General features: G+C 44.4%; 1 protein-coding gene across 4 annotated transcripts in view; it reads left to right on the forward strand.

The window, feature by feature from the left end:
* The window catches only part of ACAD10 (acyl-CoA dehydrogenase family member 10), a 50,618-nt gene that overhangs the window by 5,795 nt on the left and 20,081 nt on the right, over window positions 1-24,742 (forward strand). For 2 of the 4 annotated variants that reach the window (XR_006885346.1, XM_046640316.1), the window contains exons 3-10: window positions 3,942-4,090; window positions 5,675-5,869; window positions 10,043-10,201; window positions 10,914-11,073; window positions 12,294-12,435; window positions 16,581-16,649; window positions 19,080-19,261; window positions 24,407-24,557. Coding sequence is in view for 3 of the 4 variants with exons in the window: in XM_046640316.1 (XP_046496272.1) it covers window positions 3,942-4,090; window positions 5,675-5,869; window positions 10,043-10,201; window positions 10,914-11,073; window positions 12,294-12,435; window positions 16,581-16,649; window positions 19,080-19,261; window positions 24,407-24,557 (1,207 nt within the window). In the remaining variant the exon portion in view is untranslated. Of the gene's footprint in view, window positions 1-3,941; window positions 4,091-5,674; window positions 5,870-10,042; window positions 10,202-10,913; window positions 11,074-12,293; window positions 12,436-16,580; window positions 16,650-19,079; window positions 19,262-24,406; window positions 24,558-24,742 lie in introns of those variants that run through there. The other 2 variants (XM_046640318.1, XM_046640317.1) reach the window with 2 other exon arrangements.

Genomic DNA, 24,742 nt, shown 5'->3' on the forward strand with positions numbered 1-24,742 from the left:
CTTAGATTAAGTCCAAAAGCTTTCTCCTGGGGCCCAGGCCCTCCCACAGGTGGCCCTCAGTTGGCTTTCCTGTCCTCATGTCAGAGCGTTTCCCGTGTGTGCCCATAGTTCAGCTGCTGTGGACTACTGGATGTTCTCTGAATGCGCCAGCACACTTAGACTCGCGTGCCTCTGCGAGCTCTGTTCCCTCTGCTGGTGGCTACCCTTCCCTGCCTCCTTTGCCTCTTCACATCCTACTTGTACTTGTAAATGACGAGTCAAATGGTATGTTATTCAGCACAGTGCCTGAAATCTTTATAATCTTCTGGTGGTTGTTATTACTGACTTCAGGACTTCCCTTCTGTTAAGACTTCTCTGGCCTCCTCCCTGGGCAGAGTGCCCTGGCTAGCCTGTTGCCCTGTCGGGTTAACCTGTACCAGGTGTGGTTTAGTTAGAGTGCCCTGGCTAGCCCGTTCCCCTGTCGGGTTAACCTGTACCAGGCGTGGTTTAGTTAGAGTGCCCTGGCTAGCCTGTTCCCCTGTTGGGTTAACCTGTACCAGGCGTGGTTTAGTTAGCGCTGGGATGCGTTCGTGTCTCCTCTGTGGGGCTCTGAGAACCCAGGATCCCGGACCTGGAAATTGCTCACTTGGCCTTTCCCATGTAGCTGGCAGGCGGCTCAGTCATTCAGGAAGTGCTGGAGGGACAGACGAATGAGCCAGGGAGCGAGGCCTTCTGCTTTCCTCTTGCTCTTTTCTTGACTGAAACTTCTAATGTTATTTATTTCAAATGAACCATCTTAAGGGTCATTTGATAGCAAACACTAGAATTAATATCACCTCAAATAGCTTGGTCTTAATATATTTTTACATATAAGCCAGGGGTCAGTGAACTACAGCTTGTGGGCCAAATCTGGCCTGCTGTGTGGGTTGTATGGCTCATCAGCCAAGAATGGTCTTTATATTGTGAAACAGTTGGAAAATGTCAAAACAAAAATAATACTTTGTGACACGAGAATTATACAAAATTCTAATTTGTGTCCATAAAAATCAAGTTTTTTTGGAGCACACAGCCATGCCCTTTCAGACATATTGTCCATGTATAGCCCTTTTCAGAAGGGGTGCTAACCCCTGGTTTAAGCTGCTAGTTTACTGTAAAATTAGTATGCACGTGACAGAAGCTTCAGGGTGCGGCCAAAACACATTAGCATTGCATTCAGGGAGTATAATATAATCAGAGTGTTTCATTTTTGTCAGTGTGATAGATGAAAAATGCTATCTTTGTTCTTTTCTTTCTATGTTATTTTAATATTCACTTTTCTGATTTGCCAGGAGGTTGAGCTTTTCTTTCCTTTTGTAGATTTATTGCTCATTCAGTTTTCCCTTTCTGTGAATTGCTCGTTTTTCTTGTTGATTTGCAGTAATAAGCTTTTGTGTATTATATCGCTGGCACGTATTTTTTCCCTTCTGTGACTTGTCTTTTATTTTTTTTTATAGTGTTTTTGCCATACCAGAGTTTTCATTTCTGATGTCATCACAATCATCTGTTGTTTTCTTTATGACTTGAGCTTTATGAGTCTTAGTTAAGACAGTATTTCCTTTTTCAAGTTCATAAAGATGTTCTGTATCGTTTTCTAAGTTTTAGAGTTTTATTTTTCTGATTTGGGTATTTAACTTATTGGCAGTGTGTTTTTGTGATGGTGTGAAATAGGGATTTGAATTTTTTCCCTATTGAAACTCAGTTATGCCAACCTCATTTATTGCCTAGCCAATGCTAAACGTGTATAAAATGAAAAGGTAAGGGGGCTGGCCCCGTGGCCGAGTGGTTAAGTTCGCACGCTCCGCTGCAGGCGGCCCAGTGTTTCGTCAGTTCGAATCCTGGGCGCGGACATGGCACTGCTCATCAAACCACGCTGAGGCAGCATCCCACATGCCGCAACTAGAAGGACCCACAACAAAGAATATACAGCTATGTACCGGGGGGCTTTGGGGAGAAAAAGGAAAAAATAAAATCTTTAAAAAAAAAAAAAATGAAAAGGTAAATTTCCTGTTGCCACTTCCAGCCCTATTCAGTCAGTTCCAGCCTGCAGTGGTTATCATTGTGAAAGATTTCCTGTTTATCCTTCAAAAAATTGCCTATACACACAAGAGTGTGCGTGCGGAACCTGCATATACGAATTGCGCCGTACCCTGCAAGCGGCTCCATACCTGTCTCTGTCTCTCTGCCCCAGTGGAGTATCTTGGCAGCTTTCTCCCATCAGTAGGCACAGGGCGGGTTAGTTCAGGGGTCAGCAGACTTTTCCTGTAAAGGGCTAGGTAGGCGTTGCGAGCACTCCCGTCTCTGTCACAGCTATTCAGCTCCACTGTTGTAGCGAGAAAGTGGTGATAGACAATAGTAAACGAATAAGTGTGGTCATGTTCCCATTATTTCCAGTTATGTTGTGCCCGTTATTTACAAAAACAGGAGACAGATTTGGCCCCCATGTCGTATTTTGCCAACTCTTGGTCAAGTTTATATAGTTTAACATCTGTGTGCTATTCCAGTATGTGGATTTACCATAAGTGATTTAACAAGCCCTTTATTAATATGCATTGAAGTTTCTAATTCTTTTTATTATGAGCAATTTGCACAAACAGCCTTGTACATAATCTTTGCTTACTTTTATAAATATATCAGTAGGACAAATTCCTAGAAGTGAGATCACTACATCTAACGTATGTGCATTTAAAATTTGGCTCTCCGTAGAGGTTGTACGTGTTTACACACCCATCAGCAGTGTGTGAGGGTGCCAGCTTCCTCACATGCTTGCCAACTCCGAGACTGTAAAAAATGCTATACACTTTAGTTCTAAAATTAAAGAAGTATTATTCTTTGGATTGAGTTTTAAAAGTCTCGCTCTTCTCATGGGGCTGGCCCCGTGGCCGAGTGGTTAAAGTTCTGTGCTTTCTGCTTCAGTGGCCAGGGCTCATGGCTTCACATCTGGGCATGGACCTACTCCACTCATCAGCCATGCTGTGGAGGCATCCTACGTACAAAATAGAGGAGGATAGGCGTTGATTAGCTCAGAGCTAATCTTCCTCAAGCAAAAAAAAGAGGAAGATTGGCAACAGATGTTATCTCAGGGTGAATCTTCCTCACCAAAAAAAGAAAAAGTCTTGCTATTCTCAAAAGACATACACCAAATTGGTAACATCAGTTATTTCTGAAGAATGGGATTCTTGTAATTTTGCTTTCTTTTTTCATACCTTTCTATATTGTCTGAAATATTTTCAATGCACAGGCACTACTTTATCAAAACAAAAGCTGTGTGTAAAGTATATTATGTCTTAGATATAACTATGAATGCTAGATATACTTTTGCCCTGTAGCAGCTGTATTATAGGAAAACAACCGTGTACAAGAAAAAGCAAACCCTGCCCAAGTGTTCCCAGTATCCACAAATGCTGATCCATCACTGCCTCTTTGTGGATAGAAATTTTCCTCTGTATTCCACAAAGACAACATCTCCCCAGTGATTGTTTCCATGTGCCGGCTACACTGCCGTAAAGGGTTACTGCAGGTGACAAAATGCAGGGCTGGTTTTGGAGTGCTGTCGGAGCCTGGCTTGTTACCTCATGCACTTCCGTACCATGTGCCAGGACCGTGTGAGGGACCTGGTTTCTAGGAGCCGGCTAACAAGGTGCCAGGGAAGGAAATTCATAATGCAGTGTCCACAGTCACCTCAAGCGAGTGGTAAGGACCCAGCGCTTAGCAGCACTATCCCCTCAGTCACACAAATTAGTATCGCTGTTCCCTTAGCGATCCAAGGCTGAGATTTTGGATTTCCTGAGTTTTCCCGAATTCCCAGTAGAACCCACCTGGCACCACAGTGATGCCACAGGAACTGGCATGTCATTGCCCTGAGCTCCCCAAGCCCCAGCCCTTTGTCGATGTATTTCACTTATGGCCTACTTTCCTTCCTCTAGAATGGGAGGTCCAAAATCAGATCCCCTCCGGAACTATCTTGAAGGCCTTGATCTCGGGTGGCGACAAAGGGCCTTGGATGACGTTTATGAGAGGAGAGCTAACAACAGAAGATTTCCTGCAAGAATTTGGGAGACTTTGCTCTGAGATTGTGAGTGATAAACATACTTGAATTTCCATATTCTTTTTGCCTAGAGAAGTGGATGCAACACTCTTCCATTAAGTTGGTTAAACTGCAGATAAAGAAGTGAGAACTTAGTCATTCGTTCTAAGTATTTAAGCTATTTCTTCCAGCCTAGGTACTCAGCTTTCATTTCCTATGTGAGTAAGTACACACATTCTTTACTAAGCCCCTCCGTCAGCTGTTGATCATCGGAAACAGGCGCTGTCTGCATAACGGCTTTGATCAGAAAGCTTATTGAAAAAATAGTACTGAGCCTTGCCTCTATACTGGGCATTGTTCTAAGCTTGTGTAACCTTCACAATAACCCTGCTAACATATAATTTAAAATATAATTCTGTGGATGGATGCTAGTGGTTGAACAACAACGAATGTACTTAATGCCTCTCAACTGTGCACTCAAAGTGGTTAAAATAGTAAATTTTATGTTATATATATTTTACCATAATTTTAAATTTATATATATATCGAAAACATTATGCTAAGTGAAAGAAAGAAGCCAGTTAAAAAAGACCACATATTGGGGCTGGCCCCGTGGCCCAGTGGTTAAGTTCGCGCGCTCCGCTGCAGGCGGCCCAGTGTTTCATTGGTTCGAATCCTGGGCGCGGACATGGCACTGCTCATCAGACCACGCTGAGGCAGCGTCCCACATGCCACAACTAGAAGAACCCACAACGAAGAATACACAACTATGTACCGGGGGGCTTTGGGGAGAAAAAGGAAAAAATAAAATCTTTAAAAAAAAAAAAAAAAGACCACATATTGTATGATTCCATTTACTATATGAAATGTTCGGAATAGGTAAATCTATAGAAACAGAAAGTAGATTAGTGATTTTCTAGGACTGGGAGTATTGGGAGCAGGGGAGGAATGGAGAGTGACTGCTAATGGGTATGGGGTTTCTTTTTAGGGTGATGAAAATGTTCCAAAATGGATTGTGGTGATGGTTGCACAACTTCCAGAATATATTAAAATCATTGAATTATACAGTTTAGATGGTTGAATTGTACGGTATATGAATTTTGTTTCGATAAAGCTGTTATAAAATGTGTGTGTGTGCGTAAAATAGCAGACTTGCCTTTGCAGATTTTGAAATATGATAACATAAGAGTTTTCAAAACCCACATCGATTGAATTTAAAAAAAAAGATCAGAAACTGAACTTCCTAATGGTGATGCTGAGGCAATACCAAATTGTTAAATGTCTTCTGGATCGTTAAAAATTAAATTACATCTGCTCAATACACTTTTAGAGTTTAATGTATCCTCTTATGGTGTTCTGATACCTTTTTACATTGACAGTCCATGAGTGAAATAAGGAACTCATTTAACTGGAATATTGATACAAATAGCTCAATTCCCTAACCATTGTACCTCTAATTCTGAGTCACTTTTTACAGCCTGGTGTGCAAAGTTCTGCACAGGGGCAGCAGGCCAAGGGCCCGGCTCTTACAACCAGGTAGCAGTAGGAGGGAGGAATGTGTATTTTCTCTGTTGGTGATCAGTCCTCCTAGCTCTTAGTGATTGCTGGTTTTCCTCTCCCCCTCATTCTTAGTCAGAGACCCGTGTGCCTGTGGACTCCTTTTTCTCTCTGCTGACCAGTGAGCAAGTTGCGAAGCAGTTCCCAGTGATGACTGAGGCCATAACTCAAATTCGGGCAAAAGGCCTGCGGACTGCAGTCTTGAGCAATAATTTTTATCTTCCCGATGGGAAAAGCTTTTTGCCTCTGGACCGGAAACAGTTTGATGTGGTAAGCTTGCAGTGATCCAAAACGCTCAAGACAGGGTCTCTGTCCTGGCTGCAGGATGCAACATTAAACACTGCCTTTTAGCAGGTCTTGAGTGAGTGGGTTTTGTATTCAGACACTTGGCTAAATTAGGTTTCGGCATAACAGGTTGAAAAGAGGACTTTTAGAACATCACTGAGCTCTTAGCAAGGTCAGACGTTTCTGGGCTTTGATCGCTGGTTGAAACCTCAGCATTAGAGAGGCCCTTCCATTCTGAATTGGAACCTTAGTCATCACATGACATATGCTTCCGTCAGCCCTTGCGTCTTCATGGCCCTTTGACCTTTTCTCTTCAAAGACCAACCCGTTGCCCTCTCTTTCTACGGCATTAATTCTTAGACCAGCTCTGTCCCGTGAAACTTTCTGCGGTACTGGAAATGGCCAGTATGGCTGCTACTAGTCACGTAGGGCTGTTAAACACTTGACATGTGGCTAGTGTCACTGAGGCACTGAATTTTATTTCATTTTAATTTAAATGTAAATAATCACATATGGCTAGTGTCTACTGTATTGGACACAGCACACGATGCTATACTCTAGAAGTACCCTGAGAATATCCTGAGGCAAGAGATGGTCTTCCTACTTCGCTAAGAGAAAATAGATCATTATCCTGGGATAGATGTGAATTATTGATGGATGACTTGCTTAAACTTCACTGAGTCGGAAAACAGGTTCTTATTGAACAGTTACTGTGTGCCAGGCGCTGGGCTAGGCATGAAGGGATGCTGTGTTGAATGTGACAGACACAATCCTTTCTCTCTGGAATACTCACTTGTCACATTTCAAGTGCTCAGTTGCCGCACGTGGCTAGTGGCTCCTTCTTGAACAGTGCAGATATAGCATTGCCATAATCGTAGAAAGTTCTGTTAGATAGTGCTATTACAGGACATAAAATCTAGTAGAATTGACAGGTGGAAATTCAAAGCACAAGCATTGGAAATTAACTGCCCAACCTAATGCTGTTTTCACCTTCTACCTCCCTCCCCCTTGTGGAAAGCCCCTCACAGACAGAGTTCTCTCCCCTCTGTACAGCTTTCCTGGCTCCATACCCGCCCTGATTGTTGGTTTCCCCGCTCATCCACAACACAGCCTTCCACCAAGCTCCCTCCCCTCTGAGTGCTCAGGGACCTCAGCCAGTTTCAATCCTGTCTCTGGAGCTTGTAGCCAGGTGACCGTGGGCCATAGCTTTGCCTCCCTGAACCTCAGTTTCCTCACCTGTAATTCAGGAATAGCAGTTTCTTTGTCGTAGGGTAGCTGCATGGATCCCAGAGGAAAATGTATGCAAAGGCTATACATTCTATACTTTGGACAATGCTTGGCACATAGGTAAGGCTTCAGTATACTGTGATTATTTTCAGAGACTCCTTCCATCCAGTGTGGCTATGGGGATATGTTCATCTGGACAAATTAAGTTGGCCAGGCTCATATTGGGCCCTGCAACTAGAAGCTGCCATTTAAAAGGCCTGTGAGCTTCTGTAAAACCATGCACGTGTTCATTCAGATTTCACAAACTCTCTGGCATCTGCCGTCCAGCAGCTTTTCTGATGGCTTTTCATATTTTTGGTCTGTAGAAGATCTGGAGTTTTGAAAACCCATTTCCTCAAGAGAAAGTGTTTAGGTTTTTGTTTTCTAAAACTATAAGGCAAAAAAAGTATTTTGATAGGGGTAAAGATAGTGTAACCAGGGCCCAGCCTGGTAGCCGAGTGGTTAAGTTCACACGCTCCGCTTCAGTGGCCCAGGGTTTCACCGGTTCGGATCCTGGGTGTGGACATGGCACCGCTCATCAAGCCGTGCTGAGGCGGCATCCCACATGCCACAACCAGAAGGACCCACAACTAAAATACACATCTATATACTGGGGGGATTTGGGGAAAAAAGCAGAAAAAAAAAATTCCCATCTCAGCCATTTTAAAGATACAGTTCATTATGTTAAGTATATTCACATTGTTGTGAAACAGATCTCCAGAGCTTTCTCATTTTCTGAAACAGAACAGAAGGAGAAGGCCAGGGATCTTGTCAAACTTAAGTCTTAAGAATTTTTTCAGGGGTCAGTCCAGTAGCGTAGTGGTTAAGTTTGCACACTCTGCTTCAGCAGCCTGGGGTTCACACGTTCGGATCCCAGGTGCAGACCTACACCACTCATCAAGCCACACTGTGGTGCTGTCCCACATACAAAATAGAGGGAGATTGGCACAGAGTTGGCTCAGGGACAGAGGAAGATTGGCACAGATGTTGGCTCAGGGACAATCTTCCTCAAGCAAAAAGAGGAAGATTGGCAAGGAATGTTAACCCAGGGCCAATCTTCCTCACCTAAAACATAATCACTGATGAGAGGAGATGAGATGTCTGCCCGTCAGAGCCTGGCCCCATCCCCATGGGTCTGTCCCCTCTCTCCTCCCTTCTCTCGGCCGGGCACAGCTGTGCTACTTTCCTGCAGCTTGATTCAGTGATTGGTGCTGAAACACCCAGCTTCTCTGCCACCCACTGTTGACGTTTGCTTTAGAAGGAGCCTCTTTGTTTTCTTCGGCTCATTCAGGTCCTTAGGAGACAGGAAGAATGGAAAGAGAGGTCCAGTCTATGCAGGACATTTATTTACCTAAAAAGGCAGCTCTCACCCAGCTCTGAATAATTCGAATGTGGCGTAGAGGGAGGGGCCCTCAGGTTTGTGCTTGGTCTTGGAGAGGGGGGATCGTTCCAGGAGCGAGTCAGGGATTTACCGCAGTTCTATTCTTAGGGTAGACCAGAGGGTATTGGTTGTTGGGCTCTCTGGCCAGGTGAGTCCCATTTTATAGAGGATTAAGCCCTGAGGACGGTGCGAGAGGACTTCCTGGGGTTGCTGGGTCGGCAAGGGCCTGACTCTGAGATGGCTTTTTCAGGGTTCTCCTGAGCCCTCGGCCGCTCCCCCAGTTCCAGATCAGACACACGGCTGAAACAAGGCTGTTGGCGTAGGAGGCTCTTGGCATGAAAGGAGCAGTGTCTTTGCCACTGACAGTCTCTTTGCGACAGCCCTCCTGTGCGATTGATCTGTCTGAACTGAGTGTGGCTGTTTTTTAACTTCTGAAATATAGACATTAAGGTTATGTCTCTTTTGTAGCAGTAAACAGTGCCTTCTTTCTGAAGAAATGGTGAAATACTTTCCCTAAAGCTGAAATTTCCAGCTTTTCTTCTGCTCTGTGAAGCCACAATATCTAATACTAGCAAAATGCTTTGTCATTTTGGAAATCATCCAAGTTTCATTTAGGTTTCACAACGACCACTAAGACAGGTAAGGTGGCTGTTAGTGTCCCTGTTTTACTGATGATGCAACTGAGGCGCATCGTGCCTTTGCTGTTTGCACAAGATCACTGTCTGAACCAGAACTTTGGTTTTCTAAATTTGCCCCCAGGTTGTAACTCAGTATTTCCAAATCACTCAACTTAAAAAACAATACCATTGGGGCTGGCTCCATGGCCGAGTGGTTAAGTTCACACGCTCCGCTGTGGCGGCCCAGGGTTCGGATCCTGGGCGCGGACATGGCACCGCTCGTCAGGCCACGTTGAAGTGGCGTCCCACATCCCACAACTAGAAGGACGTGCAACTAAGATATACAACTGTGTACAGGGGGGGTTTGGGGAGATAAAGCAGAAAAAAAAAAAAAAAGATTGGCAACACTTGTTAGCTCAGGTGCCAATCTTTGAAAAAAAAAAGAAAAGGAAGATTGGCAACACTTGTTAGCCCAGGTGGCAATCTTAAAAAAAAAATACCATTTTATATCATAACACTCTTTTCTTTTTAAAGATTGGCACCTGACCTAACATCTGTGGCCACTCTTTTTTTTCCTTCTTCTCCCCAAAGCTGCCCAGTACATAGTTGTATATTCTAGTTGTGGCATGTGGATGCTGCCTCAGCATGGCCTGATAAACGGTGCCATGTCCGTACCCGGGATCTGAACCGATGAAACCCTGAGCTGCCGAAGTGGAGCATGTGAACTGAACCACTCGGCCATGGGGCTGGCCCCTGTATTGTAATAGTCTTAAGTTATTTGTTACAACAAATCTCAACTGTCCTCCTCTGCTCTTCTTTTCAAAAACTATACCAGCGTCCATGTGGGAGCACCACATTTGGGACATTCGCTTCTCATTCCTGTGCTTCCCTCAGGTCGTGGAGTCCTGCCTGGAGGGTATCTGCAAGCCGGACCCCAGGATATACAAGCTCTGCTTGGAACGGCTCGGCCTGCAGCCTTCTGAGTCCATCTTTCTTGATGATCTTGGACTGAATGTAAAGGCAGCTGCCAGCCTTGGTATTCGCACCATTAAGGTAATGGTCACTATTTTTTGAACCCCTACTGTGTGCCAGGCACTAGCCTAAAGCATTTCTGCGTAGTCCTCTCACATTCCTAGTTGTGGCTGAGTTTAGTGGCTTTCCCCCATGCTGCTATAGTCTTTATGTTTTATTAATTATGAAATCTATATGACTAGCTGCTTGTGTTTTTAATGGGAAGTCAGACAAACACATACTAAGAAGACAGTGTGAGAAAAGAGTTACACAAAGAGGTGAATAGCTTAAGACCTTTGGGATGGCAGTCAGGCTGTCCTAGTGATGCTGTTCTGGGTGGGGAGCCAGGCTCTAGCAGCCACACAGGCCACCGCAGGTCATGGCTGTGAAGCGTGAGAAGCCGCATGAGAGAGGGTCTCAGTCCAGCTTTCTCTGTTTGGGTTTTCACTGTGAGGCTGATGGGCTCGCCGGGACGGAGTGGATGCTGCAGCACGACGTTCTGTCCTCCTGCGTGAGGGAGTATCGTAGCCTCTTAACCGGGCTCTTCCCAGCAGAGAAGACAGTTTAATGTGATTAGGATGAGGAAACTCATTCCACGGCTTCCTCATTAGCTGAATATCCTGGCTCCAGAGTCCTTGCTCAGAGAGCTGACTCCGTGGATATTTCCCTCTGAAAAACTCCCCTCTTAGGGAGCAGACAGGAGGAGAGGTCAGGGTTGATGGTGGTACCTGTTCACTTCTCTCTTTGAAACCAGGTTGATGACCCAGAGACTGCAGTAAAGGAACTGGAAACTCTTTTGGGTTTAACATTGAGAAAGGTGATTCCAAACACTCGGCCTGTGAGAAAGACCATGGAAATTCCAAAAGATTCCTTGAAGAAGTACCTCCGAGACTTCCTGGGGACCCAAACCACAGGTATTGAAGTTTTTGTATTTTGGTAAAGGCTACCCCTTCAGTCTGGTCCTCACAGTCAAACCCTGGTGGAATGTGCTGGGGACAGAGAGGCGCTGTGGTGAGGAGAGCCGTGGGCCCAGCGGATCCGAGTGCTGCTTTCAGTTTTGCTTGGGGAAAAAGCATGAACCTCCTTTTCTGTGGGTCCCCAAGTGTACTTCCCCCTACCCCCGAGAGTGTGGAGTGGCAGCAGCAGAGGAGGAGGGGAACTTGAGGCCAGGCCGCCAGCTGTGCCCGGGGGCGTTGAAGCGTTTCTGAGTTTTTTGAGATGACAGCCTCTTTTGTGAGGGTGACTTAGAAGTTGCATGAATTTAAAATGTGACAAGTTGTCTCCATCTCTTCAAAGTTCTCTCTCTTGTTCTTCACATTCCACCCTCAGAAAAACAAGTGCCTCCTGAGCTTCTGAAGTTTCTACCTGGTGACACAGTTGCGCCTCACTCACTGGATCCTTGAAGAAGTCTTTCTGTGTGGCGCTTCACCTTATGGTGTTTTCCAGTGGTGGGGTTGTTTGTAGCGCTTCTGCAGAGCTCAGGGGCCCTTTCTGCCCAGGCCAGCTAGCTCCTGCAAACTCCCTCCCTGCTCTTCTGACCGAGTGAAGTGAATCTCCATCCAGAGTTCAGCCTTGTTCTGAAGCTGCGGGTTAATTAGGAAGTTTCTGTCAGGGAGCCAGAGTTCCACCCGCTGGGGTGGGAAAGTGCACCTCATGAAGGCGGCTTTGGCTCGAGCTGCAGGCCTCTGCAGAGCGCCAGTGTCAGGCGGCGTTTGGCCGAGCATGGGCCGAGGGACGCACAAGGATGCTTTTCATCCTCAGGCTCGAAGCGTTCCATTTAGCAGGATGGGTTGCCATGGCTGTGCTTGTGGCTGATAGAACGAAAAAGCTTTTCTCCACGGAGCAGGAGCTGGCAAGAGGGACCAAATAGGACACCCGCACAAAGTGAGAAGTTATTGTAGTGTAAATTGAGCGACCTCTGCCACATGGACGGCAGGTGATTCTGGGCCCGAGCAGGCAGGGTAAGCCTGGGATTCAGTCACTTCTGGTACCCAGGCAGGAGGTGCTTTTCTTATGGTGCATCCCAAATAGGATATTCTGCATCCCGAATGCGGGACTCATTAAAAAGAAAGCACGTCTGTCCAGGTCTGTGCTCCGGAGCTGGTTTGAGTTTTCTTTGTTTTCACCCTTGCAGGCCCAATGGAACTCCTTCAGTTTGAGCACGGGCAGTCAAATCCGACTTACTACATCAGGCTGGCAAACCATCAGCTGGTTCTGAGGAAGAAACCCCCGGGGACACTCCTGCCATCCGCCCATGCAGTAGAGAGAGAGTTCAGGTAGATCCCCAGGCACAGAGTGCACTCGCCCACCAGCCTCCGCAGCTTATCCCTGAGCACTCCATTGGAGTGCCTTGAGACATTTGAAACTACAAGTGTGACTCTCCAAAATTATTTCAAATAAGAACATGTAACCTAATTTTATTCAGAAGTTTGTTTTCTCTTGTCTATACTTAAACTAGACTTTTTTTTGGAACCTCTAGATTAAAAAAGGTGTTAGTGAGATATTCTTTTTTTTTTTTTTCCTGAGGAAGATTCGCTCTGAGCTAACATCTGTTGCCAATCTTCCTCTTTTTGTCTGTGAGCCACTGCCACAGCACAGCCACTGACAGACAGGTGGTGTAGGTCCCGCCCAGGAACTGAACCCAGACCACCAAAGCAGAGCACTTCTAACTTAACCAATGGCCACCAGGGCTGGCCTGAGATACTCTTTAGTCTTACCCTTTCATCTTAAAAGCAGTCTATTAGCGGGGCTGTGGCCCAAACAAGCGTGGCCATGAGTTGATTGTTGTTGAAACTGTTCATGGGGCTCATTACATGAATCTCTCTTCTTTTATATATGGTTGAAATTTTCCATAATAAAATATTTCAAAGAGTAAATATACTACAACCCATTCCAAATAAAATAGTTTGCTTTGCATACAGGAGAATTTAAACATATTAGTTTGAAAAAAACCAGCTGCAATTCTCTTGGAGAGTGAGTGTCGAAGCTGTGAATGGGCTCGAAGCTGTGAATGGGCTCTCGAGTGGGGCTTCCTCTCCCGGAGACTCCCTCCTCGTCTTCCTCTTTCCTGCCTTCCTGCCTGTCGTGCTCTGCAGAGGAAAGTTGCAGAGAGTGATAAGAAAGGAGTGCTTTCAGCTCCCGGCCCCCTGGTTGTCGCCGCTCACTATCTCTCCCCTGCACTTCTTGGTCCTGGAATCTGACTCCTCCAAGTGTTGCAGAGACTGATGCTTGACGGTTATGAAGTTAGGGGTTTGTCTGCAGGAAAACCTGTAGCAGTTTCTGAGCGTTTGTATGTGTGCCCACAAAATAGCAGGTATGTATTTACACAAGAGAGACCCTAAAAGTGTAAAACCAAGGGCCAGCCCCATGGCCTAGTGGTTAAGTCCAGCCTGCTCCACTTCTGCGGCCTGGGTTCATGGGTTCGGATCCTGGGCACAGACCTACACCACTAATCAGCTATGCTGAGGCAGTGACACACATACAAAATAGAGGGAGACCGGCACAAAGGACTAATCTTCCTCAAGCAAAAAAAGAGGAAGATTAGCAACAGATGTTAGTTCAAGGTGAATCTTTCTCAGCAAAAAAAAAAGTAAAACCAGCACTCTGTTGTATGCATCCTGCTTGTGAACTCTCTCTAATCATTCTAATGATAGTCATTCTAATGTTTAGAGAGAGTTCCTCAGTACAGAGGTACTGAGGAATTCTGGAGTGCTAGAATGACATTCCAAAAGTCCAGGAATGCACGGAATTTCCACTTTAGTAAAGGAATAAAATGTGCATTTGAAGATGAAACGTAATATAGTATCTGCCTACAAAATGCAAATGTAAATTTGAACAACTGTTTTAGAAAACAGTATGAGATAACTTATTAAACACCTCAGAGTAGTCTTACTTTTAGACTTAATAATTCCAATTAAGGGATCTCTCTTAAAAAAATAATTCTAAATAGGGAAGACAGCTTTATGTATTTATATGTTCACCACAGTGTTTTTTATAATAAAAAATTGGAAACACCCTAAAAGCCCCATAATCGGGAAATGATTAAGTAAACCTAGGTATATCCATTTGTTGCAACAACAGTAGTCGTTACCAGCTAACGTTCATCAAGGGTTTAGTATGCATCACGCACTTGGATAAATGCTTTGAGTGCATTGATTCAAAACACTCTCACAACAACTCCGTGACGTGTTACTACTCTGATCCTCATTTTACAGATGAGGAAAGTGAGGCTTAAAGCACCACGCCCAGGACATACACCTAACCTGTGAGTGATGGAATCTGGCTTCACCCCAGGGACTGTGAGAGTCCATAGCCCAGCCTTAATGATTATGCTATTACTGCAGCCAATAAAAGTATGCCTATAATAACACAAAAATGTGTATGATAAAATTTTAAAGTAATAAAAACAGATACAAAGTATACATAGTATCTTAGCTATTTTTTTTAAGACTTATGCATAGAAACAAAAATATTGGAAAGGAGGGGCTGGCCTAGTGGCACAGTGGTTAGGTTCGTGCACTCCACATTGGCAGCCTGGGGTTCACATCCTGGGCTAAGAACTACACACCGCTCGTTGGGCCATGCTGTGGCGGCATCCCACATACAAAATAAAGGAAGACTGGCACGGATGTTAGCTCAGGGACAATCTTCCTCAAGCAAAAAAGAGGAAGATTGGCAACAGATGTTAGCTCAGGGCCAATCTCCCTTACCCAAAAAAAGAAAAGAAAAGAAGAAAAATTGGAAAGGAACACCCAAAATGTTTACCATGGTCATGTTTGGGTAGCATGTTAGTAGTAGTCTTCAGTTACAAGTGACAGAAACCCACCTAGCCTGACTTAAGCATTAAAAAAAAAAGAAGAGGGGGGTAAAATTTCTTGGCTTCATAATTTAAATCTTTTAGGCATGGCTGGATTCAGGGGCCCAAATAATGTCATCAGGACCCATTCATTCTCTCTCTCTCCATCTCTCAACTTTCTTTCCTCAGTAACCCCAGTTAACATTCCAGCATACTTCCCGTGACTGACTCATTGGCCCATCCTGGGTGGCAGGTTTGTCCCTGAACCAGTCTCTGTGGTCAGGAGGATGCCTTGTTCAGATTGGTCATATGTGGGTCTTATGCCCATCCCTGGTGTTGGGTCAGTCCCACCCAAACCATGTGGACCTACAGTAGGGGAGAGCTGTCTCCTGAAAGAAGGTCTAGGTGTCATCATCAGAACTTAAAGAGGGGAAAGGACACTCCAGGCAAAAGCAGGAGCCAATTGCCGGTGATAAAACGGAGTCATTCTTTTTCTGTTTAAAAAGTTCTTCCTTAAATGTTTCATCGAATTTACCGGTAAACCCATGAGCCTGGAGTTTTCTTTAGGAAAAGGTTTTTGATTATGAATTCAATTTTAAAAAGATTGGGCTGTTCAGATATTTTATTTCATCTTGTTTCAGTTTTGGTAAGTTGTAGTTTCCAAGGAATTTGTCGCTTTTGTCTAAGCTATCAAATTTATTGTTCATGATATTCCTTTCTTATCCTTTTAACGTGTGTGTGATCTGCAGTGAGTTCCCCTCTTTATCATTCCTGGTATTGACTGATAATTCGTATTCTGTCTCTCATCACTCCAGCTGGGGCTTTAGCAGTTGTGTTGATCTTTTCAAAGAACCAGTGTTTGGTTTTGTTAAATCAAACAAATAGTTTGTTTTCTGTCTCGTTTATCTCTGCTCTCACCTTTGCCCCTTCCATCTGCTCACTCTGGCTTTATTTTTACCTTTTTAGGTGTAACCTTAGGCCGTTGATTTAAAATCTTCCTTCTTTTCTAATATGGTTATTTAAAGTTATAAATTACTTTCTAAGAGTGTCTGCATCTCACAAATTTTGACATCCTGTATTTTTATTATTACAGTTTGAAATATTTTCCAATTTCCCTTAGGATTCCTGCTTTGATCTCTGGCTTATGTGGAAGTGCCTTATATGATTTCCAAGTCCTTGGGCTTTTTTTCTGATTATTAATATAGCTATGCCAGCTTTCTTATGCTTGCCAATTGCATGGTACTTCCGTTTCCATTCTTGCATTTTTTCTACTTTTTCTTTTTTCTATCTATGTTTTTATATTTACAGCATGTCTCTTGTAGATAGCGTATAGTTTGGTCTTGCTTTTCTATCCGGTATGACAATTTCTGTCTTTGAACTGGAATGTTTAGTCTATTAAACTGAATGTAATAATTGATGTGTTTGATTTAGGTCTATAATGTCATTATTTGTTTTTTGTTTGTTTCCGCTGTTTTTTGTTTTTCTTGCCTACTTTTGGCACGGTTGAATATTTTTTAGAATTCCATTTCAATTTCTGCATGTACTAATTTTTAAATCAGGAAAATAATTTCAAGGAGTCTTATCAGTGCACTTAGCAGTGACGCCCGTTTTCCTTTGTTCTGGCAGGATAATGAGAGCCCTTGCGAAAGCTGGAGTGCCTGTTCCCAAAGTTCTTGGCCTCTGTGAAGACTCAAGGTAATGTTCAGATTGATTTTTTTTATTGCGTATTCAGGCTGCAGAGGAGAAAAGCCCATATATGGTTAGTATACTAACTCAAAGTGCAATTTCCCAGAGTAAAGACAAATAAAATTTGGGTAGGAGAGAAAAGAGACTTTATAGCAACCTCCCCTAGAAGTTCCCGAATCTTTATCTTGAAAGAGAAAGAGGGGCCGGCCTGGTGGCGCAGCAGTTGAGGGTGCACATTCTGCACTCAACACACGCAAAAAAAAAATAATAATGAAATAAAACAGATGGCTGAAATCTTTAAAAAAAAAAAAAGAAAGAGAAAAATACCTGCTTTTGTGAGAATTGATAGAGAACATCTTTTTTAGCATTCTAAAAATATAGATCTGTTTAGTTTCATGTTGTTTGCCTTTGTTAATTTTTTGTTGTAATCTTTCTGAACTTTTTTTAAACTGCTTTGTAATATGCTTTTTGAGTCTCTTTTTTCTCAACTTTTTAATTATTGTTATTATTTTTTGAAATATTTTTTCTTCACCTTGATTTGGGTTTCATTTGCTCTTCTCACTCTAACTTCCTAAGATGGAAATGTAGGTTATTGATTTTAGATATTTCTTTTTTTTTTGAGGAAGATTAGCCCTGAGCTAACATCTGCTACCACTCCTCCTCTTTTTGCTGAGGAGGACTGGCCCTGAGCTAACATCTGTGCGCATCTTCCTCTATTTTATATGTGCAATGCCTGCCACAGCATGGCTTGATAAACAGTGCATAGATCCGCGCCTGGGATCCAAACTGGCGAAACCTGGGCCACCAAAGTGGGGCATGTGAAGTTAAACGCTGGGCCACTGAGCTGGCCCGTCAACTTTTTAATTATGAAAATTTTGAAACATACAGAAAAGTTGAAAGAAGGAAAAAATAGTATAATGAGCACCCATTTACACTTCTAAATTAAAACGTTAACATTTTGCCACATTTGCTTTCTATATATCTGTATGTATGTATATGTGTACTGTATATATGTGTGTACGTATAATATATATAAAATAATTTTATATAAATAGTAATAATTACATAAAATAATTTTAGAAAATAATTATTTTATAAATATTGTATAGAATAAATAAGTATATTTTATATATATATAAATTATTTTTGGCTGAACCTTTCAAAGTAAGTTGCATACATCTCCTAAGAATAAAGACATTTTCTTTTATAATCACAGCAGCATTATTACGCTTAAGATAATTAACAATAATTTAATATCTAGCCCATGTTCAAGTGATGATCAGCAGTTATAATGGTGAACTTTCAAAACAACTTTTTGGAATAGTAAACTGATTTCTAGTAGTGACTAATACATGGATTAATGACATTTTGGTGTGTCCCTTTAATACTATAGGGTGGTATATGTGCCATCCATATTACTGGATAAAGATAAAAATAACGATAAGAAGAAGGGATATTTATTGAACCCTCATTGGAACCAGACATGAGTGCCATGCACTCCATATATATTTACTCCCTTAATTCTTTTTTTTTTTTTTTGAGGAAGATTAGCCCTGAGCTAACATCTGCCACCAATCCTCCTCTTTTTGCTGAGGAAGACTGGCCCTGAGCTAACATCCATGCCCATCTTCCTCTACTTTTTTTTTTTTTCCTTAAAGATTGGCACCTGGGCTAACAACTGTTTTATCTCCCCAAACCCCCCCTGTACATAGTTGTATATCCTAGTTGTGGGTCCTTCTAGTTGTGGGACGTGGGTCACTGCCTCAATGTGGCCAGACGAGCGGTGCCATGTCCGCACCCAGGATCCAAACCCTGGGCCGCGGCAGCGGAGCGCACGAACTTAACCACTCGGCCATGGAGCTGGCCCTGTTACTTTTTTTTTATATGTGGGGCACCTGCCACAGCGTGGCTTGCCATGCAGAGCCATGTGCGAACCTGGGCCACTGAAGCGGAATGTGCGAACTTAACTGCTGCACTGCTGGCCAGCCCTGCCCTTAATTCTTACAACTACCCTTTGAAGTTTACGGATTGAAAAAACAAAGCTCAGAGAGGGTTAGGAAGTCTCTCAGGATCGCACTGCTAGGAAGGGCAGAGATGGGATTTAAACCTGGTTCTGTAGGACTCAGGCCCCTTCCCTCAACGTGCAGCTCTCCTGTACTATTGCACTTCAGCCAGTTCCACGGCTGCAAGTGGACTGGAGAGAAGAGCGGTGTGCTGGCAGAGAAGTCCAGACAGGGCTGTGCCGGGGGACTGGTCTGGCCAGGGGGTACTTCTAACCCCCCGTGCTTGTGTGCAGAGGAAGAAGCACATGTCCGGTGCTCTGAGTTTGCGCTCCTTCCCCAGCACTCAAAGCGTCCATACAGGACAGAAAGAGCGGTGCCAGGACTCGCAGCCTGCCGTGTTGTGGGCCATGAAACACCCTGTCTGTGTCCCTCCCAGGATCGTCGGCACCCCCTTCTATCTGATGGAGTACTGCCCAGGCCTCGTCTACAAAGACCCCTCTCTGCCAGGCTTGGAGCCCAGCCAGAGGAGGGCCATATACACGGCCATGAACAGAGTCTTGTGCCAGATTCACAGCGTGGACCTCAAGGCCGCCGGCCTGGAAGACTATGGGAAGCCTGGTGAGCAGGAGGCCGCCTGTCTTTTGCGCTGATTGATTCCTCATTCGTGCCTCTGCTTTTAGGGTTTGCACAGTGTCAGGGTGCTAACGTACCAAGCGCTTGCTAAATGTGAGGTGGGCTTATTAGCTTCCTACTTGCAAGTCCAGTTCCCGTTTGATGGAGGTGTCGCTTTTGTAGACATTTTGTCCTGGGATAGATCCTGTCACGGACAACAGAATCTCTCTTCTCTGCAACTTTTATCTCACTAGATCATTTAAATCTTACTTTTCTCTGATACAGACCGACGGTATTTAAGATACTTACTTCTCCATTTTTCACCCTTCCTCCTAACTGTTCTTTTTTTTTTCTTTTTTTTTTGAGGAAGATTAGCCCTGAGCTAACATCTGCCACCAGTCCTCTTTTTTGCTGAGGAAGATTGGCCCTGAGCTAACATCTGTGCCCATCTTCCTCTACTTTATATGTGGGATGCCTGCCACAGCATGGCTTGACAAGTGGTGTGTAGGTCCACACCCGGGATCTGAACTGGCAAACCCCAGGCCTGCTGAAGCGGAACATGCAAACTTAACTGCTGCACCACCAGGCTGGCCCCCCTCCTAACTATTCTTTTCAACAGGGATAGATTTTTTAATTGCCATTATGCCCAGGGTGTTTTGTTGGTATAGTTTGCTTCTGCCTTTTTTTAATGTCTGAAAGTTCCAGTTGCTCCTCATCCTTGCCAGCATTTGGTATTGTCAGGTTTTTTCTTTTTTTTTTTTTTAAAGATTTTTAAATTTTTTTCCTTCCCAAAGCCGCCTAGTACACAGCTGTATATTCTTAGTTGTGAGTCCTTCTAGTTGTGGCATGTGGGACGCCACCTCAGCGTGGTCTGATGAGCAGTGCCATGTCCGCACCCAGGATCAGAACCAGTGAAACCCTGGGCCGCCCAAGTGGAGTGCGTGAATTTAACCCCTCGGCCACGGGGCTGGCCCCCTTTTTTTTTTTTTAAGTCAGGTGTATTGAAGTGTAGCGTTCTGTGAATTTTGACAAACACACACAGTTTTATAACCATCATCACAATTGTCTTAATGCCTTTGCACAAAAACTTTAGCACAAGCCCAAGAATTTCACTTCTTCTGCCCTGCAGAGTTCAAGGTTATCTGACTCTTGACCAGGGTGGATTCCTGGCCATCGTCAAAAAGAGTCTCTCAGCTAAGCTGTACTTTCTTCTTTCTCTGCTTTTGACCAAAACGTGCCTGTTTTCTGTAGGACTCTATTCCAAGGCTACAATCTATGTCCAGTGTCCATCCTCTTCTTAACACGTTTCTGCCGAGTTCCCTGAAGTTCCACCACTCACAGGTGCATGATCCGAGTCTCCGTAACTAACAGTTGGAGACACTTTGCTCCAACGAGCAGGCTTGCTGTCTTCCCAGCCCAAACTGAGGGGTCCTCCACCCTCCCAAGTGCAGTCAGCTCCATGTCATCCCCTTGTATTCCAACCTCTTGACCAGAGATACAGATTCAGTCGGGGTCTTGGTGGTCGCATTGGGGAATATGCTAAAAATGTATTTGTTTATCTGAAATTCAAATGTAACGAGGTCTCCTGTATTTTGTCTGGCAGCCCTAGTGACCAGTAAAAGGGCCAGAAGGCAAAGACAACAGATGTTGCCTATATTGATCCATTGTTTCAAGATGGAAAGAGCACTGGGCCAGAAGTCAGATGCTAGGTTGTCGAGTGACCTTGGGCAAGTCACATTACTTTGTCATAGTTTTCTCAATGGTTAGGTTTCCGTACAAAAGCCCTGCCCTGCCTCCCTCACAGGGCTGATGTGAAAAGCAGATGATGGCAGCCGTCGCAGTGCTTTGAGTGAAGACAGCCTCATGCAGATGGAGCACTGGGCAGTGAGCCATCCTGCCCTGGAGAGAGAGCAGCTTAGGAAGGCTCTCTCATGTGCTGTCTGAGTGGACCCTTTGCCTTTTATTTTTTAAGTGGACTGTTTTGATGCTCTTGCCACTGACTTCTTAGCATGAAGACACAAAGCAGAAATCTGGTGTGATTTCATGTGACCCAAGCCAGCTTCCTGGGCAACTGGCTGTGTTTTGAGCCTGATAGCCTAAAGTGGCTTCATCGTATTTCAGATTCATTGATCCAGCTACAGGGACGTCAGATCTTCCTTTTCAAGAATCCTGCAATTTCTCAAGTTATGTCAGGAACCCAGCTGCTGGGCGGGGCATTGGCTATATTTAGATACTCCCATTTGTGTAAAATGGAGTATATTTGAATAAATTTAAATATTTGAATAAATTTACATGTTTGCTTGCACAAGTGAAGAAAGACTCCAAAAGGATACCTAAGAGATGGGTCATGTGGGTTTCCTTTGGGGAAAAAGAGCTGAGTGGCTGGGCAGAAGGGTGGGAGAAAGACTTCACTGCATTCCCTTTTGTCACTTTAATTTCAAGCCATGTGAATGTATTATCTATTCAAGAGAACACATTTAAATTTGTTTAAAAAAAGGGGAAAAAAAGCACACAAACATGGTTTTTAATCAAAAGAGCCTTTTGACAAAGACCCGTTAGGTACAGTCTAATTATCACAAAGAAGCTTTCCACTAAGGACCTGCAGGGAGCACAGGGTCTTCTTTTCTCATCCCAGAGGGGCAGGCGCTTTGGGAAGGACATTTCAGCGCCTTGGCGGGCCTGCTCGGGACCAGCGGCCAACAGAGCCAGAGGGACAGCTGCATTTGCTTCCCACGAGAAGCAGATGTGTGCAGCTGGATTGGTGGGTATGGGGTGGCCGGGGGTCCCAAATCCATATAGGAAATTTTCCCGAGAGTCCTCTTCCTGAAAGGCTCAGTGCCTGTGGTTTTTGTATTGGACTTCTTATGAGAATTTTCAAACTTACAGAAACTTGAAATAGTACAATGAATAAATACCCACTATTAATTTTAACAATGGTTAACTTTTGCCATATTCACTTATCTGTCTCTCTCTCTCTGTCTAAATATGTATCTGCACAATTAACAAAGTCATAGAGACCATGGGGCTGTCCCGGTGCCACAGCAGTTAGGTGTGCACGTTCTGCTTCTCGCTGGCCCCGGGGTTTGCTGGTTCGGATCCTGGGTGTGGACATGGCACCGCTTGGCAAGCCATGCTGTGGTAGGCGTCCCACATAAAGTAGAGGAAGACGGGCATGGATGTTAGCTCAGGGCCAGTCTTCCTCAGCAAAAAGAGGAGGATTGGCAGCAGATGTGAGCTCAGAGCTAATCCTCCTCAAAAAAAAAAAAAAATGTTGTAGAGACCGTGACACTTCACTCCCAAATATTTGTGTGTATTTCCTAAAAATAAGCATATTCCCCAATCCCATTACCACATCCAAGAAAATTTACCATTTTACTAGAATATCTAAAACCCAGTTCATATTTAGATTTCCTCCTTATCCCTGGAATATCTTTTTTATTATTACTTATTTTTGTTTTTGTTTTTGCTGAGGAGGAATGGCCCTGAGCTAACATCTGTTTCCAAGCTTCCTCCATCATTTTGTATGTGGGACACCTCCACAGGGTGGTGGGTGAGTGGAGTGGGTCCCTACCCAGGTTCCAAACCCACGTACCCAGGATGCCGAAGCCAAGCACACAGAGCTCTAACCACTTGGCCACAGGGCTGGGCCCTCCCCTGAATATGTTTTATAAGTGGGTTTTCTTATTCCCAAATCGGTGTCCGATCAAGGAATCTAGAATAATCCCTCCTCCTACCTGTTTTTTTAAGTGAATTTTTTGAAACGCCAGCCAGTTGTCTTATAGATTTGTCTGTTAGCTCCTTATGGTTTCATTTACTGCTTTCTTCTATTTCCTATGACTCTTGAGAACTAGAAACTAGTTCTTTTTTTTAAAGATTTTATTTTTTCCTTTTTCTCCCAAAGCCCCCCGGTACATAGTGTATATTCTTAGTTGTGGGTCCTTCTAGCTGTGGCATGTGGAATGCCGCCTCAGCGTGGCTTGATGAGCAGTGCCATGTCCACGCCCAGGATCCGAACCAGCGAAACCCTGGGCCGCTGGAGCGGAGTGCACAAACTTAACCACTCAGCCACGGGGCTGGCCCCTAGAAGCTAGTTCTAAAGGCTTGATTTGTTTTGGGTTAAATTCTTGTGGATTTTGGTCTCCATCTCTCATGGCTCAGCTGAAGGGCAGGTATCCAGAGGCTTCACACGTGCATGCAGTGGACTGCACAGAGGGAGCTTGATCTCTCCATCCTCGTCTTTAAAACCTTCAGCCTCTGGAACCATTTTTCTCTCCGATGAGGGGTGAAGGCTTGGCTCAGAACCAGAGACCTATACATTGTTTATTCATTATATTAATAGTGACAGTTAACAATTGACAATAATAATGGCCAGCATTCATTGAGCAGCCTTGTGTGCCAGCAGTGTATGTGGCCTGCTGTATTTGGATGTCATGTAGACTTCACAACAGTCCTATGAATATGGGTGTCAGTGTACGCACACAAATAAAGCAGTGGAGGCCAGAGGGGTTAAACCCATTGAAGACCTTGACTGTGAGCCAGGTTGACTCTAGAACTCCTGCCGGTGTCTGGTCCCAGATATAACTTGCAAGTTTCTCAACTGTGCTGTCTCTTGGGTTTCTTAACAAACAACTAAACGGTGATAGCACATACTCATGTACTGCTTACTGCATGCCAGGAACAGTTCCAGGGGCTTTACATATTTTATCCTCCCAGCAACTCTAAGAAGACCATCTCATGGATAGTGAAACTAAGGCACAGAGAGGTTAAGTAACCTGCCTGAGATCACACAGTTAGAGAATGGCAGAGCTGAAATTCTGACCCAGGCAGTCCATGCTTTTAGCCAACCACTGTTGTTTAACCAAAAGGAATTTATTAAAAGCTGTTAGGAAGCTCATAGGATCTCTGAGAGGGCCGGGGATCAGGCTTAGAGTCCATGTGGCCGGGAACAGTGCCCAGATCACACTGATCCAGCCAGGACAATACAGCTGGGAGCTTCCACATGGGGGTGACAGGAGCACCATATGGGAAGTTCTCCATCATAGGAAGATGATGCCACAGAGCAGTACAGAGGGTTTCACTGCACTGGCTAATTTTCAAAATGTTTGGAGGTTGTTGAAATGGCCCACCGTGTTCTACTCCTCTTTCCCTCAGGGGACTATATTCCACGCCAGGTGCAAACGTGGATTAAGCAGTATCAAGCCTCAGAAACCAGCACCATCCCGGCTATGGAGAGGCTCATCAAATGGCTGCCGCTGCACCTTCCCAGGCAGCAGAAGACCACGGTGGTGCATGGGGACTTCAGGTAGACACGGCCCGAGGAGGGGTGGATATTGTGATGGGGAAATGATGGGAAGGGCGCTTGAAGGGGAAACGAAGCAGCTTGTCTTGGCCCGTCTTACGGCTGAGTGTTCCCGTTATGAAGGACCTGCCCGTGCACGGCCTTTTAAGGCACGGTTCTCAGCCTTGGCACTGTTGACGTTTTGGCCC

The sequence above is a fragment of the Equus quagga genome, chromosome 15, assembly GCF_021613505.1.
Source record: "Equus quagga isolate Etosha38 chromosome 15, UCLA_HA_Equagga_1.0, whole genome shotgun sequence".
NCBI lineage: Eukaryota > Metazoa > Chordata > Mammalia > Perissodactyla > Equidae > Equus > Equus quagga.